The sequence below is a fragment of the Molossus molossus genome, unplaced genomic scaffold (genome assembly GCF_014108415.1).
Source record: "Molossus molossus isolate mMolMol1 unplaced genomic scaffold, mMolMol1.p scaffold_m16_p_18, whole genome shotgun sequence".
NCBI lineage: Eukaryota > Metazoa > Chordata > Mammalia > Chiroptera > Molossidae > Molossus > Molossus molossus.
The window spans coordinates 26,841,297-26,856,433 of NW_023425353.1; the positions used below are offsets into that span (position 1 = coordinate 26,841,297).

Sequence of the window (15,137 nt, forward strand, 5' to 3'; positions counted from 1 at the left end):
AAACTAACTAAAGGTAAATTACATAAAAGGTTAGGGGGAAAAAACCTTAATGGTTATCTCATCCAATCACTAGTCTGAAGATAATCTTGAGTGGTGGTGGGGGATGTGGGGAAGATGCAGACACACTGATAATATAGTGAGACTAGTAATAGAATCAGTGCTATCAGAGAGCCAACAAGGTACCAAGACAGAAGAGGGTAAGGCAGTCCCCACTCCTTAGGAGCTGAGAGCTAAGGTAAGCACTATCAACACAATAGCCCATTTAATCCTACAAATACTTTGCAAGTAGGTATTATTTCATGTTATTAATGAGGAAACTGAGGCTTAAAAATAAAAGTGTTAACACCTGGTAAAAAGGCAAACCTTACATTTTTAAGGACATGTACTTCCAGCTGCCCACTCATTAACAACTAAACTGGAAAGTAGCTCATCTTCCAAAACTGATAATGTATAAATGCTCAACCTTATATATTATTTTATTAGTATCTGAATGCATAGGAAAAGAATACTCAAGCTTGTTCACACATAAAAATTATTCTTGCAAATATTGTGCAGCAAGCAATTTTAACTTTGAACAGAACATTTAAAAATAAATATATCTTAGGATGAGTGGAAAAAATCACTTTAACACATTTTGAAATAATCTTCCAATGTCAATGTTCATTCTCCTTTTGCTCCTCCCCCACCACGTTAATGAATCTTTTCCCCCCAAATATTTGCTCTCTCTCAGCTATGCATAAGGAATTTTCACAACTGTTTTTCATTATAATATGTGCTTCACACTTCCAATGACAGGAATGATCTTGGAGGATTTTTTCCCATCTCTAGTTCTCTGATGGCCAATCTGTCTATCAACCAACACACATTTGTCTGAACTTCTAGCCACGTAAAGAGTAACCCCTCCACTCCAGCCCCACTGGAGGAGGCTGGGAAAGGAAGGACTTCCTGGAGTGAACTGCTTAAGTGCTAGCGTCCAAAGATAACATTTAGAAAAACTTACATGTTCTGGCACTTGAAAATAAAATTAAAAATACCAAGCTGTTATCTCTAAGGAAAACAACCAAAATTAACAGCATATAGCCACAAAGCCGTGTAGAGAAACACGTAATTTTATGACAGTGCAGGAGTCTAGGGGACATAGTAAAAAGTACACACAACAGACGCCTCACTTACGTTTTTCATCATCAGCATGCACCAGAGATGCTGCTCTTGACAAAACATCCAATGGCGTCTCCATTCCTGGTTGGAGCCTAAAAGGTAAGCAAAAGAAATAAAGAATATAATTTAAACAGATTTAGAAAAGAAAGACACTTTTAGAATTATGGTCATTAACAATTGGAATAATTCCCCCACAAAATGCGAATCACTGTGGGGGCTTAGGGGTGGAAGAGGGCATAGAGGGAATAAATGGTGATGGAAAAAATTAAATTAAAAAGAAATGCAAATCACTCTTCTGAAAATGAAATTCTTCCCATCCTGGGAAGAAAATGAATGGTCTAGGTTTAGAGGCACACAGAGAAAAGGACTCAATTCCATTCAGTCCACTAAGCTGCACCTTGCCGATTCCAGGAAGCAGCTCATGTCAGAACTAGAAGAGAAGGGATATTGTGAATATTCATGCCCATGTTATTTGTGCTTATAAATGTTTATGTGTGTGCATAATAACATGCCTGTACAGACATACCCAGTAAAAAACAGTTTTCAGAACAAAGGCAGCTCTATGAACATAGCATTACCACCAGTCTGAGATTTTTGTTGTGGTGGTAGTGGTTGCTGGTTTATTAGTTTTAACAAAAATTACTAAGATTGGGGGTTGGGAGCAGGGAGGAGGGGGTCAAGAGGGGAAACATCTGTAATACTTTCAACAATAAAGATAAAAAATATTTTTTAATTACAAAAAAAGTACATGGTGACTAAAAATAAAAAAATTACTAAGATTGAACCATTCTGTGTTTATGCCTTTAGCTGAGAAACTGCATGACCGCATAGCTTAATGTACGCAATGTACCCATTGCAAATTGTGTGTGGAGTCTAACAGTGAGTCGAATGGTATGTTAAGCAGGAACCTTTATTTTAAAATATGTTTTGTCATGTACTATCCTACTATTACCTATCACCAGTTTATCTAGCACCATATTTTTAAATAAGCCTGGAATTTTATTTTTAATTAAGCCTGGAATTTTATTTTTAATTTGTTTTCTTAAATTACAGCACACATATCAAAGCAAAAGATTTAAAGACGGTGAAAAACCTAGAAAACCAGGCTACTCTTGCCCAGTTTACCTTCTCTGGGTTTAAACACAAGCACTCATGCGCGCACACTCAGTCACTGGGAAAACAGACACACCTTATTAGTTCAACAGCTAAGAAAAATTACCTTACCTATACCCCTCCTTTAAGATGCTTAGCGTTTAGTCAACATTCTTCAACATTTAATGAATACCTACCTACGATGTATGTGCAGTTATAAAATGTAGCCAACCAGCTTTTCTTTCTAATATTCATTCTTCAAGCTTCCAAAGAAATATCAATTCCTAATCTTGCAATGTGATTTCATTCAGTAAACATTAAATGTCTACTAAGTGCTAAGGCAGAAAAAATGAACACAGCCCAGTGGGTGCCTTCAAAGAGCTTTCCATCAGTACAGAGACATGCCTACCAGTATTTTTCCAGTGTTTTGCACTGGATGTTCATATTTTATAAGGGAAAAAAAGTTTTCTATGATAAATAAGTGTCGGAAACACTGGAATAAACCAAGTTAAGCCGCTTATTTTCCTTCCTGTGCTTTTGATATGCTGCTTGCTATGCCTTACACAGGGGGCAAAGGTAGCAGAGATGGCAGGTCCATGTCCTCTAAATATCTCAGACCTCATTGGCCATTCTTTTAACCTGAAACATCTCTTAGGGAATACTTAGGGAAATCATGAATTAAGGCAAAATGTGCTCAGTGTCAAACAGTGCTATAGACTAAGTCCCAGAGAAATACAGATAAACTCGCAAGGGCTTGCGGAGAAACAACCTGAGCTGAGCCTCTGAGGAGCAACTATAGCACCACTCCAGAAAGGAAGAACATAAGCAGAACTCATTTAAGAGTAAGTTGTCCAAAGAGGCTAGAAAAATAAAATGGGAATAGGAAGAGACGAGGATGGAACCATTGTCGTGGAAGGACTGAGAGCCTTGACAGGATTTGGGCTTGATTTTGCATGCAAAAAGAAGCCACTGAACTCCGAGCAGGAAAATAACGACCATTTATGTGTTCTGTGCAAATTATTCTGGTAGCACCATGTAGAATGGAGTTGAGCCATTCTGCATAAAGGGATGCCAAAGGCAGGGTGGGTGATATGAAAGATACAGCTCTGCAGCATGCAGAAGGTAATGGGACGTTAATCATGGGAGCAGTGGGGAAGAGACAATAGAACTGACAGCTTGGAAAGTCTCAAGGTGTGAGAGAGTCAATGAAGACTCCAAATGACTGGAAGAGCACTGGCCATAAACCAGAATCAACTTCTTTTTCAGAGAAAAGCGAGGATGAGTAAAATCAGAGTTACAGGAGAGAAAAACAAGTGATACTCACAGTCTTAATATTCTGTGTAAGATGGGAAAGATCATCTCCTGTAAGGATTTGTAAACTTGTTCAAAGGTGAAGAAAACAAAGAAAGGTTTGGAACAGACTGACAGGAAAAAGTTTGCTGAACTCCCAAGAACTCAGTTAACATCCTCTTCACCTAAGCCAGTTTCCTATTCAGGCAAGATTTGGGTTTAAAGTCTTTTATTTTTATTAAATAAATACTGATAAGCGTTCTACTCCTTAATGTAGTTTTGAAGGACAACACTATCAAAATTCTAAACCCAAATAGATACATACCAACATATGCACAGAAATGTTATACACAGAAGCAAAATATCAAAGTATAAAAATATCAAAAGGCATACAGAAGCAGACCCAGAATTCTATTATAGAAGATCAGCTTATTCAGAATCTATGAAATCTAAACCCCCAAGCATCTTATGTTCAAAGTAGGTAGTAGATAAGAAATTAGGTGTTTAAGGTTCAACTATAAAGCACCTGCCATCTGCTGCAACCTTATTAATGAAATCAACCAATTTTTATTGCACAACTATTCTGAGTTCAGCAAAGTACTGGAAGAGAGGTTGAAGAGAATGGAAGATATGAAGCCCGCTTTTAAGGAGTTAGGATCTTGTTTGTAAACCTAAAGTATGTAAAATAGGATAACAATAGACAGATTTAAAAGAGCAAAATAAAAGACTAAATATAATTTTACAACTAAAGTGTGTATTGTGTAATAAGAGAGATCAGTGTCAGTCAAGTGTTACCTTGTGAACATCTATTCTTAGGTGGGTATGAATATGTGCATGTGTATGTGTGTGTGTTTCAAAAAGCCACATCAAAAGTTTCGTTTCCCAGTTTCTCTCCCCTGGGCAGTCAACTCTCCTCTCTGATCTCTCTTAGTCCTCTGTGGATCTCACTGTCTGATTATTTCCTGGGTGCAAGGAAGTACTGCACCCAGGACCAACAGCCTGAGAAAAGGCACAGAGGCAGGAATGAGAAGCTGGGACAGAGAAACAGACCTGCTGGTAAAAACTGAAAATCCTTGCCCTGGCTGGTTTGACTCAGCAGTTAGACCATCGGCCCAAGGACCAGAGTCTCGAGTTTGATTTCTGTCAACGGTTGTGGTTTGGTCCCTAGCCTTGGTTGGGGTCGTGCAGGAGGCAACCAATCGATGTTTCTCTCTTTCTCCCCCGCTGCACGCCACCCTCTTTCTGAAGATAAATGGAAAAATATCCTCTGGTAAGGATTAAAAACAAACAAAACTGAAAGTCCTTGTTAAGAAGAGAAGAAGCTAAGTTTGGGTGAGCATGATGTGAATTTAGGAAAGAGCCAAAGGCTACCCAGGCAGGTTCACACTTAATGTAGTAGGCAACAGGCAGTCATTATCAGTCCCTGAACAGGCTGGTGATATCACGTTAATGACATTTTAGTTTAGGAGTTCTGGGGAGGGTGGTTTGACTTGAGGGAGTGAAGTGGGAGTCACTGGAAGCAGATCAGTTGTGAGGTTTCTGTAGGAACCAGGTGTTTGATAAGGACACTAGGGCTGGTAATAATACAATAAAACAGATGGGAGATGAAGACAAGAGACCAGGCATTATCTAGCCACAAAAGACCTAAGCAAATAAGGTGAAAGATAACAGTAATTTTTTTTAAAGTCTTCTGAATTTTATGTCTTGTCCAATGTCACAGCCCAACAAACCCAATAAAACAGATCAGTAACGTGGCAGAAAAAAAAACTATACTTACAGTATGATGGAGGGTCACGTTACATTGAGAGACAAATTCGCATCGTGGCTATTTGTTTATTTTTTAGATATGTTTTTATTAATTTTTTTTTTTTTTAGAGAGAGAAAAAGGGAGATATAGAAACATCGATTGCCTGCCTCCTGCACTCCCTCTAATGGGGATCGAGCCCAGAGCCCTGGCATATGCCCTGACCAGGAACCAAACTGGGAGCTCTCAATCCACTGAGCCACACTGGCCCAGTGTATCATGGCTATTTAAAAGGATAATCTTTGGATACCAATATGAGTTTAAATCAGCTCAACCTCTTTCTGTCTGTGCGACCCTGGGAAGTAACTTGACTTCTATGTGTCTGTTTCCTTATCTATTAAATGGGGATATTATTATTACCTCCCTCATAGGGTGTTATGAGAACTGAATGAGTTTTATATGAATAAAAGAATTATTCGTCAAAATATATGCAAACATAGTAAATAAATTGCAAGTGACAGTAAATGTATTTCTAAAAAGACAGGGCACTGGCCACTACTTTAGAGTAATCGGGGAAGATTTCTCTGAGGAGATGAATGAAAGCTGAGACGTAAAGGATGTGCAGAATTAGCATTATGAAGGGGGCTCCAGCCCTGGCCGGTTTGGCTCTGAGGTTAGAGCGTAGGCCTGCAGTCCAGAGAGACCTGGGTTCAGTTCCCGCTAAAGGCGCATACCTCGGTTGCAGTTTATCCCCGGCCCTAGTTGGTCTTGTGGGTGGCAGCCACTCGATGTGTCCCTTTCATGTCAATGTTTCTCTCTCTCTCTCTCTCCCTCCCACTCTATCTGAACAAAAAATGGAAAAATGTCCTCGGATGAGGATTAAAAAAAAAAAAAAATGAAGGGGGGGAGGGGGGGAGGGGGGGGGAGACAAATATGATTTGGAAAAAAACCCAAGACAGACCAAAGCTAGACATGTGGATGTAGAGGAGTGCTGTGACCTGACCACAGTCCAGGGAGCCAGGGGAGAAGACAGGAGGTGAGGTGGGACAGTGGGCAAGGGCCTGATCACACATACCCCCTGTAAGGCATGATAAAGCTGAGATTTTATTCTAAGCCAATGAAAAGCCCTTGAATGGTTTGAATGCTTTTAAGTAGGGGAGTGACATGTCTGGTTTATTTTATATCCTTTATGAACCATAAATCATCTACTGCCTTTTGCAAAAGATTAAGCAACATCCGGAAAATGAATCTAAGTACACCCCAACAGTCTTTTTATCTCTGTGATAGTTTTTATATTATGAGATCATGATAACCAAAAACATAATCACTTAAAATGCTAACACTTGGGACATAATAACATTCAAGTGAGAGCGAAATGCTTCTTGAAAAAGACAAAGTGCATTTGTAAAGGTGTTCTACTGTACTGAAATCCATTTTTGCTCCATGCATTCACTTTCTTTCATGGTTGTTGTCAACATGAACATTAGTCATGATGACTAGTACATACATTTTGTTTCATTATATCTTTTTCAAGCGAGTCATGTGTTTTCTCTGCCTGCCCACATTCCTTTCCTCAGACTCCCTTATCTTTAATAATATGCTCTTCTAAATAGCTTAAGGTTGAGAATGAGAGAACAACAGGTATCCATTTTAAAGCTACTAAAATTTAGGGGCATTCCGTGCTAATGACAAGTTCAGCTACAAATCTCAACAACCATTATTTTGGCCTTCCACAAAAAAAAAACAGTCCCATTTTGATCAACAAGGGAACATGAGTACCTGTCTAGGCAACAAAATTATTAAGTGTATTATTTATTTTCAGGCAAGGGAATGGAATCTCAAGATATATTATGGACGTGTTCCAAGGTTTCCAAGGTGAAAGCTATGGCACCAGGCTCGGTTCACTGCATGGCTCTTCCACCAATCGTCACCAGATTCTAGTGGCCACATGTAGCACATCTTCAGGAACGTGAGGTAGTTGTGTTTAACATCCTCCTAGCTGTTCTTCCCCACAGTGTGTCCTAACTGCTGCCCCACTAACTTCTTGCAACACGTTCTTCCTGTTAAACCCAATTCTCAGACCATCCTCTCTGTTCTTCCTGCAGTTGAGCCAGGACTTCACCAAAATTTGAGCCCTACTTCAACACTTTCACTCATTCGACCAACAATGAATCACTGAAAGTTTATTTTGTTCTAGGCTTTGCTCTAAATGTATGGACCAGCCCTGGCTAGTGCGGACCAGTGGTTAAAGCGTCAGCCCTCAGACCAAAGGGTCTCAGATGTAATTCCCAGTCAAGGGCACATACCTGCGTTGCAGGTTGATCCCCAACCCTGGTTGGGGGGTATGAGGGAGGCAATCAATTGATATGTCTCTCTCACATCCATCTCTCACTCTCTCCCCCTCCCCCAACTCCTCCCTTCTACTCTAAAAAAAAAAAAAAAAAACAAAACACAATGGAAAAAATATCCTTGATTGAAGATTAAAAAACACACATATAGCCCTGGCCGGTTTGGCTCAGCGGTTAGAGCGTCAGCCTGCAGACCAGAGAGTCCCGGGTTTGGTTCCCGGGGCAAGTACCAAAAAAAAGAAAGAAAGAAAGAAAAAACACACATATATAAATGTATGGGCCATTTACCTTCTCCAGGCCCAAGTTTCCTCACTTAAAGAAAATCATAGTAACACAGCCTACTTCACAGTTCACAAGCTCAGCGTGTGAATTAAATGATATAACGAAACTAAAAATGCCTTATAAACTCAAGTAAGAAGTATATATTCTCATTCTACCACTACCACTACCTTATAGCTGTATAGCACATCCTTTTCAAAAACACATTCATATAAATTACCTCATTGGATTATCACTGTGTGTGGACCAAATACAATTATTAGTATTCTTCCACAGATGAAGAACTAAGGTGCCAAGAATTTAAGTGACTTCTTGGAGAAGCTAAGACTGGAATCCAAGTTTCCTGACTCACCACTAAGTGCTATTTTTACTATTCTTAAGCTGACTGTCATAAAATTCTTTTGGAGAAAAGCACAGTTATTAAGTTATCAGAACAAAAACAACCTTCCCTCAGCAACCAAAGACTGCTAGTCTGTGCTCTTTCTCCTACACCTTGAGATATATATCTGGCAATAACCTGAGTTTCTAAAGTCAGCAGAGGGAAGCAAGGGCTCTCCTCTCAGGCACATAAAAACCACACCATATTTTACCTTCTTTGACCAGAGATAGCCATGGAGTCGCATGAAAAGTAACCGAGACAGGTAAGAAGATGCTCACACCACATCAGCTGATGGCGAGAGTGGGGCAAACAACACAGACTGCAAAGCCATCGGATAACTGGGCCCAAGCCACACAGGAATTAAAGATAAGCCCTAGTCTTCAGGCTCCAAAGACTGCTTCCACTTAGTCATGCTCAAGAAAACCTGTTAAACTGCAGTAGATAACCGTTAAGGTTATCCAGCTGGGTGTCCAAGAACTCAACTCTGATACTATCTACCTGGAGATACAATCAGATCCCACAGGCTAAGGACTCAGTCCCATAAGACTGCCCTCCATTTCAGACACCAGTCACAAGTCCAGGTTGCCACTTGTGCTTCTGAAAGACTGGCTATAAATATAATAGGTTCTCACAACTCCCTACTTTGGTTCAATTTGCTAGAGTGGCTCACAGAACTCAGAAAGCATGTTACTTACTAGATCACTGGGTTATTGTAAAAGGAACAGCCAGATGAAGAGATGCACAGGACAAGGTGTGTAGGAAAGGTGCAGGGAGCTTCCATGCCCTCTCCAGACGCACCATTCTTTCCCGAATGCCCTAGTGTTCACCAACCCAGAAACACTCTGAACCCTGTCCCCTTCGAGGGTTTTCATGGAGGCTTTATTATATAGACATAATTGATTAAATCACTAGCCACTGTCTACTGAATCAACCTCCAGCCCCTCTCCCCTCCCCAAAGGCAGGGAGGGAATGAAAGTTCTAACCTTCTATTCACAAGGTAGGTTCTCCCGGCAACCAGCCCCATCCTCACGTGCTTCCACAAATCACTTAATTCACATAACAAAAGACACCTTTATCACTCTCAACACTCAGGAAATTCCAAGGGTTTGGGGAACTGTGAGTCATGAACAGAGGATGACTAAATATATACAAAAAATATATTTTGGTCATGAGTAGTTATTCAAAATACACTTTCCATAGTCATACTACCAAAGATAGAACATAAAGAGATGGATCTTTTGCTAACCCAGCTTTCCTTAACTAGGCATGTCCCAAGCATGAATAATTGTCTCATACTGCCATAATTTGAAGCAGCATACCAGATACAATGTCAGAAGGACCTGGCCAGATTCCACTTACATCCAATGTTTAACTTTTACACATGATTATTATTGAAAACTCATTTGAAGGCCAAATGTCTAAAATCTGAACAATATACCCACAGGTTGTATGCTTATTTCCAGAGAATTAAAAATATGTGTGTGTGTGTAAAATCCCTAGTTAGGCTTCTTTCAGGTGCCTGTCAACCTCAAGCATAAGCCACAGCATGAGCGCCAGCTTTGTTGGCAGTCCTTCCATCGTCTTAGAACACTAATCAACTTGGTCAATTGATGTGTACCCTGCCCATAAGGGTTTAATGCCCCTCCAGTGAAACCTCTGCAGGAGACAGGTTTATGGGCTGGACAGCCAACAATCTCTTGCCTTCCAAAGTGGAACACATTATATAGCAGGAACAAGGTAACCTCAGGTGCCTGCCATCAACTCAGCCCTGCCTTTGCTCATCTCCACCTCCCATCACATCAAGAGACTGAGGTGCCAGTTAGCCTGTACTGACTAAGGGTACCATTCTGGATGGAAACCCCAGAATGAAAGGCCAATCAACCACTGTAGGTGTTCTGATGCTAAAATGGCCCAGGACTTAACTCTATGGATCTCCTCAGCCCCAGGGTTGGGGAGAAGGGAACAAAAGGAGGTAGGGATGTGATATTTAGTCATCTTGACCCTGGCAATAGGAGCTATGGTATCAATGTAAACTGCGTAAATGCACAGACTATATGAAAGCTGACCATGGGGAAGTTGAGGGTCATGTATTTAGGCTTAAGCTGCCAAACCAAACTTAGGTTACAGCCTATTTCATGACCTTTATGTGGTGCTGCCCAGTGCTGGTGTAAAATTCTTACTGCTGGCTGAGGTTCACCCCTCTCCCTACAGTGTCCCCTGGAAAATAATGTGTGGTGGGTCCACACTGACACCACTGTGTCCAAGGAGGAAAAATAAAATTCACATCTGGACTTTTTGAGCAGACTACCAATTCCCACCATTTTGCAACACTGTTGTCAAATAAGAATGAACTATCCTTTTCTATTTCATATTTAGACTATTGTGAATCTGTCTCATTTTCAAGACCTCAGCCTTGTACTGCACTACATAAGAAATAAGAGAAACTTTGGCATTTTTAGTTTACTCCAGATATGCTTGTCCTTGCCATTTATTTTATTTGGATTCTTAGATGTTCCTATTCACAAGTACTGAAGTACCTCATCCTCTCAGGGACTTAGTTACCACCCCACCTCCCCAGAATGAGATACATTAATTTGCATCATAATCAAAGTTTGCAAACTTCCCATAATAGCCCAAGTCCAACTCTTCACTGTTCCAAAATCTCAACTCTCAGCCTAGTAAGAGTCTAGAATAATGTCTTCTAACCCATGACACATTGTATCATCAGGAAGCACTCTAGTTATCCACATCAGTAAATACATTCAATTCTCATTATTCCCAGTAGTTGTGTTCTATAAAGTCTCTGTGAACACTGAATTAGCAAATACTGAACCATTACTCCTAGGGGAAAGACAGGGTTAGGTTCCTGCAAGCCTGTGGTTACAACATTTTTGTCAACTGATCAATACATAACCTTGTTTTATGAGTGTTTCTATTTAAAGACACCTTATTTGATATCTGTTGTTGATTCATTTACACTGAACTCCTGGCCAACAACACTATAACTCATGCCTGGACAAAGCTTATCTAATGCATTTATTTTTTTTATGTAAGGCACGTCACAGCCTTCTTGTTCTTAGGAACACTTGACAACACTTCAGTATTATGCTTTGGGGCCATTATAAACAGCCAAACCACCAACAAAAAAGCCCCCAAATGAGAAAAACGTGGCACTCAATAAACTGCAAAGGCATACTTGTTTACAGTATGAGAGCTGAAACCAGGAGGCAGAGTATTGCTTTGTTCAATCTCGGCTGAGAACATGAATCTCAGAGGCTCCAATTTTTTTTATCACTCTGAGCATGTGCATGAATGGTTGCAAAAGTACTGTAAATACTGAGTCAGGAATCACACAAAAAATTTTAGTAAGCAGACAAATTCTCAAATACGAAGTCCACAAAAAAAAATGAGGATCAACTGTATTTGTTTATAACCTCTGAGGCAGGAGATACAAGATTTTTCTTCTCTGCAAAGAGCTCTTATACTGTATCCCAGGTAAAAAGAATTTTTTTCTGGTGTCAGCACCTCCCACATATAACTCCTTCCTTTCCTACCTTGGCAGTTTATACTATAAAGATCTGGCAGTCCAATTTCTAAATTGTTATTGCTTTCATGTGGACAGATCTTAAATGGCTACAAACTGACTGGCAGCATTCATTTGTCTCTTCGATCAAACTCCCACATATAGATTCATTCATTAACTTTAGATAGGCTCCCTAAAATCACAAATCATCCTCAGTTCACCCTTCTTGCAGAAACTTCTTAACACACACACAAAAAAAACTTTCTCTGTCACCAGGTTCTCACAGATGCAACAGCTTATCTAACACAGGCCAAAAACAGACAACTCGATTATGTTAAAATTGCCACATAGCGTCAGAATTTTAGTTACATTTGAATTCTGCCAATGTACAAGGGTGGGCAAAAGTAGGTTAATAATAACAATAAACAATATAATAATTAATAAATACAAGAATAAACTGTTTTCTGTACTCACAACTGTAAACCTACTTTGCCCACCCCTTTGACTTTTACCTCCTGAACTTACAATTCTTATTATTTTTTAAAGTCATATTCAAAGTTGCAAAACAACTTTTATTATGGTTATTTTACTTATTATTTGATTGAGGCAAGCTAAAAGTTGCACAGCAAAACTATCCAGGAGAGATACCTGAAAAGACAAAGTAAAATCTTCCTTTGGATTTGTTTTGGCAACCACCAGAGGTTGGTAACAAGGCTGACTCCATAAGGAGATATAAGAAATTTTTCCCTTACAGAACTCTTATCAAACAGAACATTTAAAAGTGAAAGCTTTAGTTTCATAATTATTATGTCCCTTAAATTCTTAAGGTAAAGTCCTAGTCCTAAATCAGCTGGGGGAAGCGGCAATAACTGTGTTTATGAAGCTTTCTCACGTCTTCAAAGACTTTTATAAATAACATAGCACAAATACTTTTCAAAGCACATTATTCCCTCTAATTCCTAAAACTCTGTAATGTATTGGAACAGATATCATGCCCTTACAGAGGAAAATAAAGCACAAAGATTAAATAGAAGTAACTTTTTTTTTATCCTCACTCGAGGACATTTTTTCATTTTTTGTTCAGGTAGAGCGGGAGGGAGAGAGAGAGAGAAACATTGATGTGAAAGGGACACATCGAGTGGCTGCCTGCCATCCCCACGACCCAACCAGGGCCGTGGACAAACTGCAACTGAGGTACATACCCCCAGTGGGAACAGAACCGGGGTCTCTCTGGACCACTGGCCAACACTCCAACCGCTGAGCCAAACCGGCCAGGGTAGAAGTAACTTTTCCTGGTCATAATCTACTGGGTGACAAAGTCAGAACTTGAACTCAAGTCTCCAGAAATAAACCGGAGCTGTTTTTACAACACAATTTTGGAATGTAGTCATGGTTATTTATAGCAGAATTATTTTCTTAATTGTATTGTGTTTTGGTCAACATAAAGATTTGATTCCCTTCCAAGTGGAAAGCAAAGGCAGGCTGCCCAGAAGGCTGCCCTGGCAGGGGGAGATCAGCCTGGGATTAAAATTTTTACACCATTTCTACCATGGGGAAGATGACTTTCAGCCTGATGTAACAGAACACACACACACTCACACACTCACACACACAAAGCTGTGTCTTGAGTATGGCACAACAAACTTCCTAAGAAAGTATTTCTAAACCCATTATTTAAAATTAGAGCATTTAGAGATGATAAATACAGCCTTAAGACTGCTGACCCCAAAGCTCTCTTTAATACCCAAGCTAAACCCCTCACAGTCATGCGTAGACTTCATTAGCTGCAAGCAGGAAACAATGAATATTACAAGTCTGTGCACTCAGAGACTAGAGCAGAGTTAGTTTGGTATGCTAAAATGGTATGCAAAACTGACCTTCAAATACTAATAGAAAATTTAACATTTAACGTTTTTTAGTGGTCAGACGAAACATATGCGAGCCTTCATTACCGTTAAGGTAGGCTTAGGTTTAGAAAAAGATATACAAACTCTACAAACCGGACGGTAGTACCTTATAAAAAAAAAGGGGGGGGGGGGACAACCAGCTGCTGATAAAAACTAGAAGAGCGGCCTCCACCCCCGTCCCGCAGGCTGCTGGTTCTTATTAACCAGACAAGGAAATACAACCAGCAAACATACAGCACCAATGATCAAAGCGAAACCGATTTTTTAATCACTTAACTTAAGTAGATGAACACATGCCAGTAAAGCGCATAAAACTAAGTTAATAGCAATAGCAAGTACTGTCATCCTAACTTAAGATATTTACATTTCTCAGTGTAATGAATCAAAGGAGGCTTTAAACAACACAGAAAAGGGAGAAACCTTTGTTTTTCGGCGAGGCCTGCACTCAGTGCAGGAAGAGTGTGTGGTTTGGTTTTGAGGAGGGGGCAGGAAGTGTACCAAGAGGAAAGAGACCGGTCGCAGCTGCCCATCCTCAGCTCCTTCCCGCAGTCCCGCACCACAGCCCTCCTTTGCCGCTGGCCAAGGCTAAAAGGGATGCAGGGCGCAGGGTCCCCTTCCTGGCCCCGCGCCTCCCACTCCCAGGACGACTTCCACTCAGGAACCCCTCCAGAAGCTGGACCTCTCCCTCGGAGAGCCGAGACTCTTCGGTTCCCACCGGGAGCCTCAAGTTTCCCCGCAAGAACCAGCCACCGCCTCCTTGCAGGAGGACGCCCTCGGTTCCGCTCCGAGTCAGCCCAACCCAGAGTTCCCCCGTAAGCCATCCCTCGCCTGGCCTGGGTCCCGCCAGCCCGACGGCCGGGTTCTCCAGCACTCACCGCCGGGCGGCTCTGGGCGCGCCCGTCTCGGGCCGGCAGGGCCCTGTGGGGCGGGGGCGGTACCGCCGAGCGCGCGGGGGGCGCGCCGACGCACAGGCGCGCTCGCGCCCGCGTTCCCGCACCGACTCCCCCTCCGCACACCCACACGCACACGCGGACGGCGCGCCGCCGGGCCGGCTCCGAGGCGGACGCGAGCGCGGGAGCCCGAGGAATCCCTGGAATGAGGCGCCGCCCGCTCTCTCGCAGGCTCCGCTGGGCTCCGCCACGCCCGACAGGCCACGCCCCCGGTCACGCCCCTCCCACCGAGCAGGTGGGGCCGAGCCCAGGTGAGCCGGCCGGGAGGCGGGCGCCGGGCAAAGCGCGCCAGGAGAGACTCACTTCCCTTCCCCCTCCCGCCGCGCGCCCGGAGGCGGCTCGCACCTACACGGCGGGTGCGGACGCGCTCCGGGAGCGAACGGCCGCCAAGGGCCTGATGCCGCGCTGGGCCCCCGGGAGGAGGCTCCAGTCCCAAAGGGCGCGTGGAGCCTGCGTCTCCCACACAT

The 15,137-nt window shown here is 42.0% G+C and overlaps 1 protein-coding gene across 1 annotated transcript in view; it reads right to left on the minus strand.

Annotated features, from left to right (window-relative positions):
- VGLL4 (vestigial like family member 4) overlaps positions 1-14,635 on the minus strand; it is a 157,451-nt gene extending 142,816 nt beyond the window's left edge. Inside the window, exons 1-2 of the mRNA XM_036266930.1 lie at positions 14,596-14,635; positions 1,174-1,250 (exon numbers count right to left, since the gene is read on the minus strand). Coding sequence (XP_036122823.1) covers positions 1,174-1,237 — 64 coding nt within the window. The 5' untranslated portion in view covers positions 1,238-1,250; positions 14,596-14,635. The remainder of the gene's footprint in view (positions 1-1,173; positions 1,251-14,595) is intronic.
- Between the last annotated feature and the right edge of the window lie 502 nt (positions 14,636-15,137).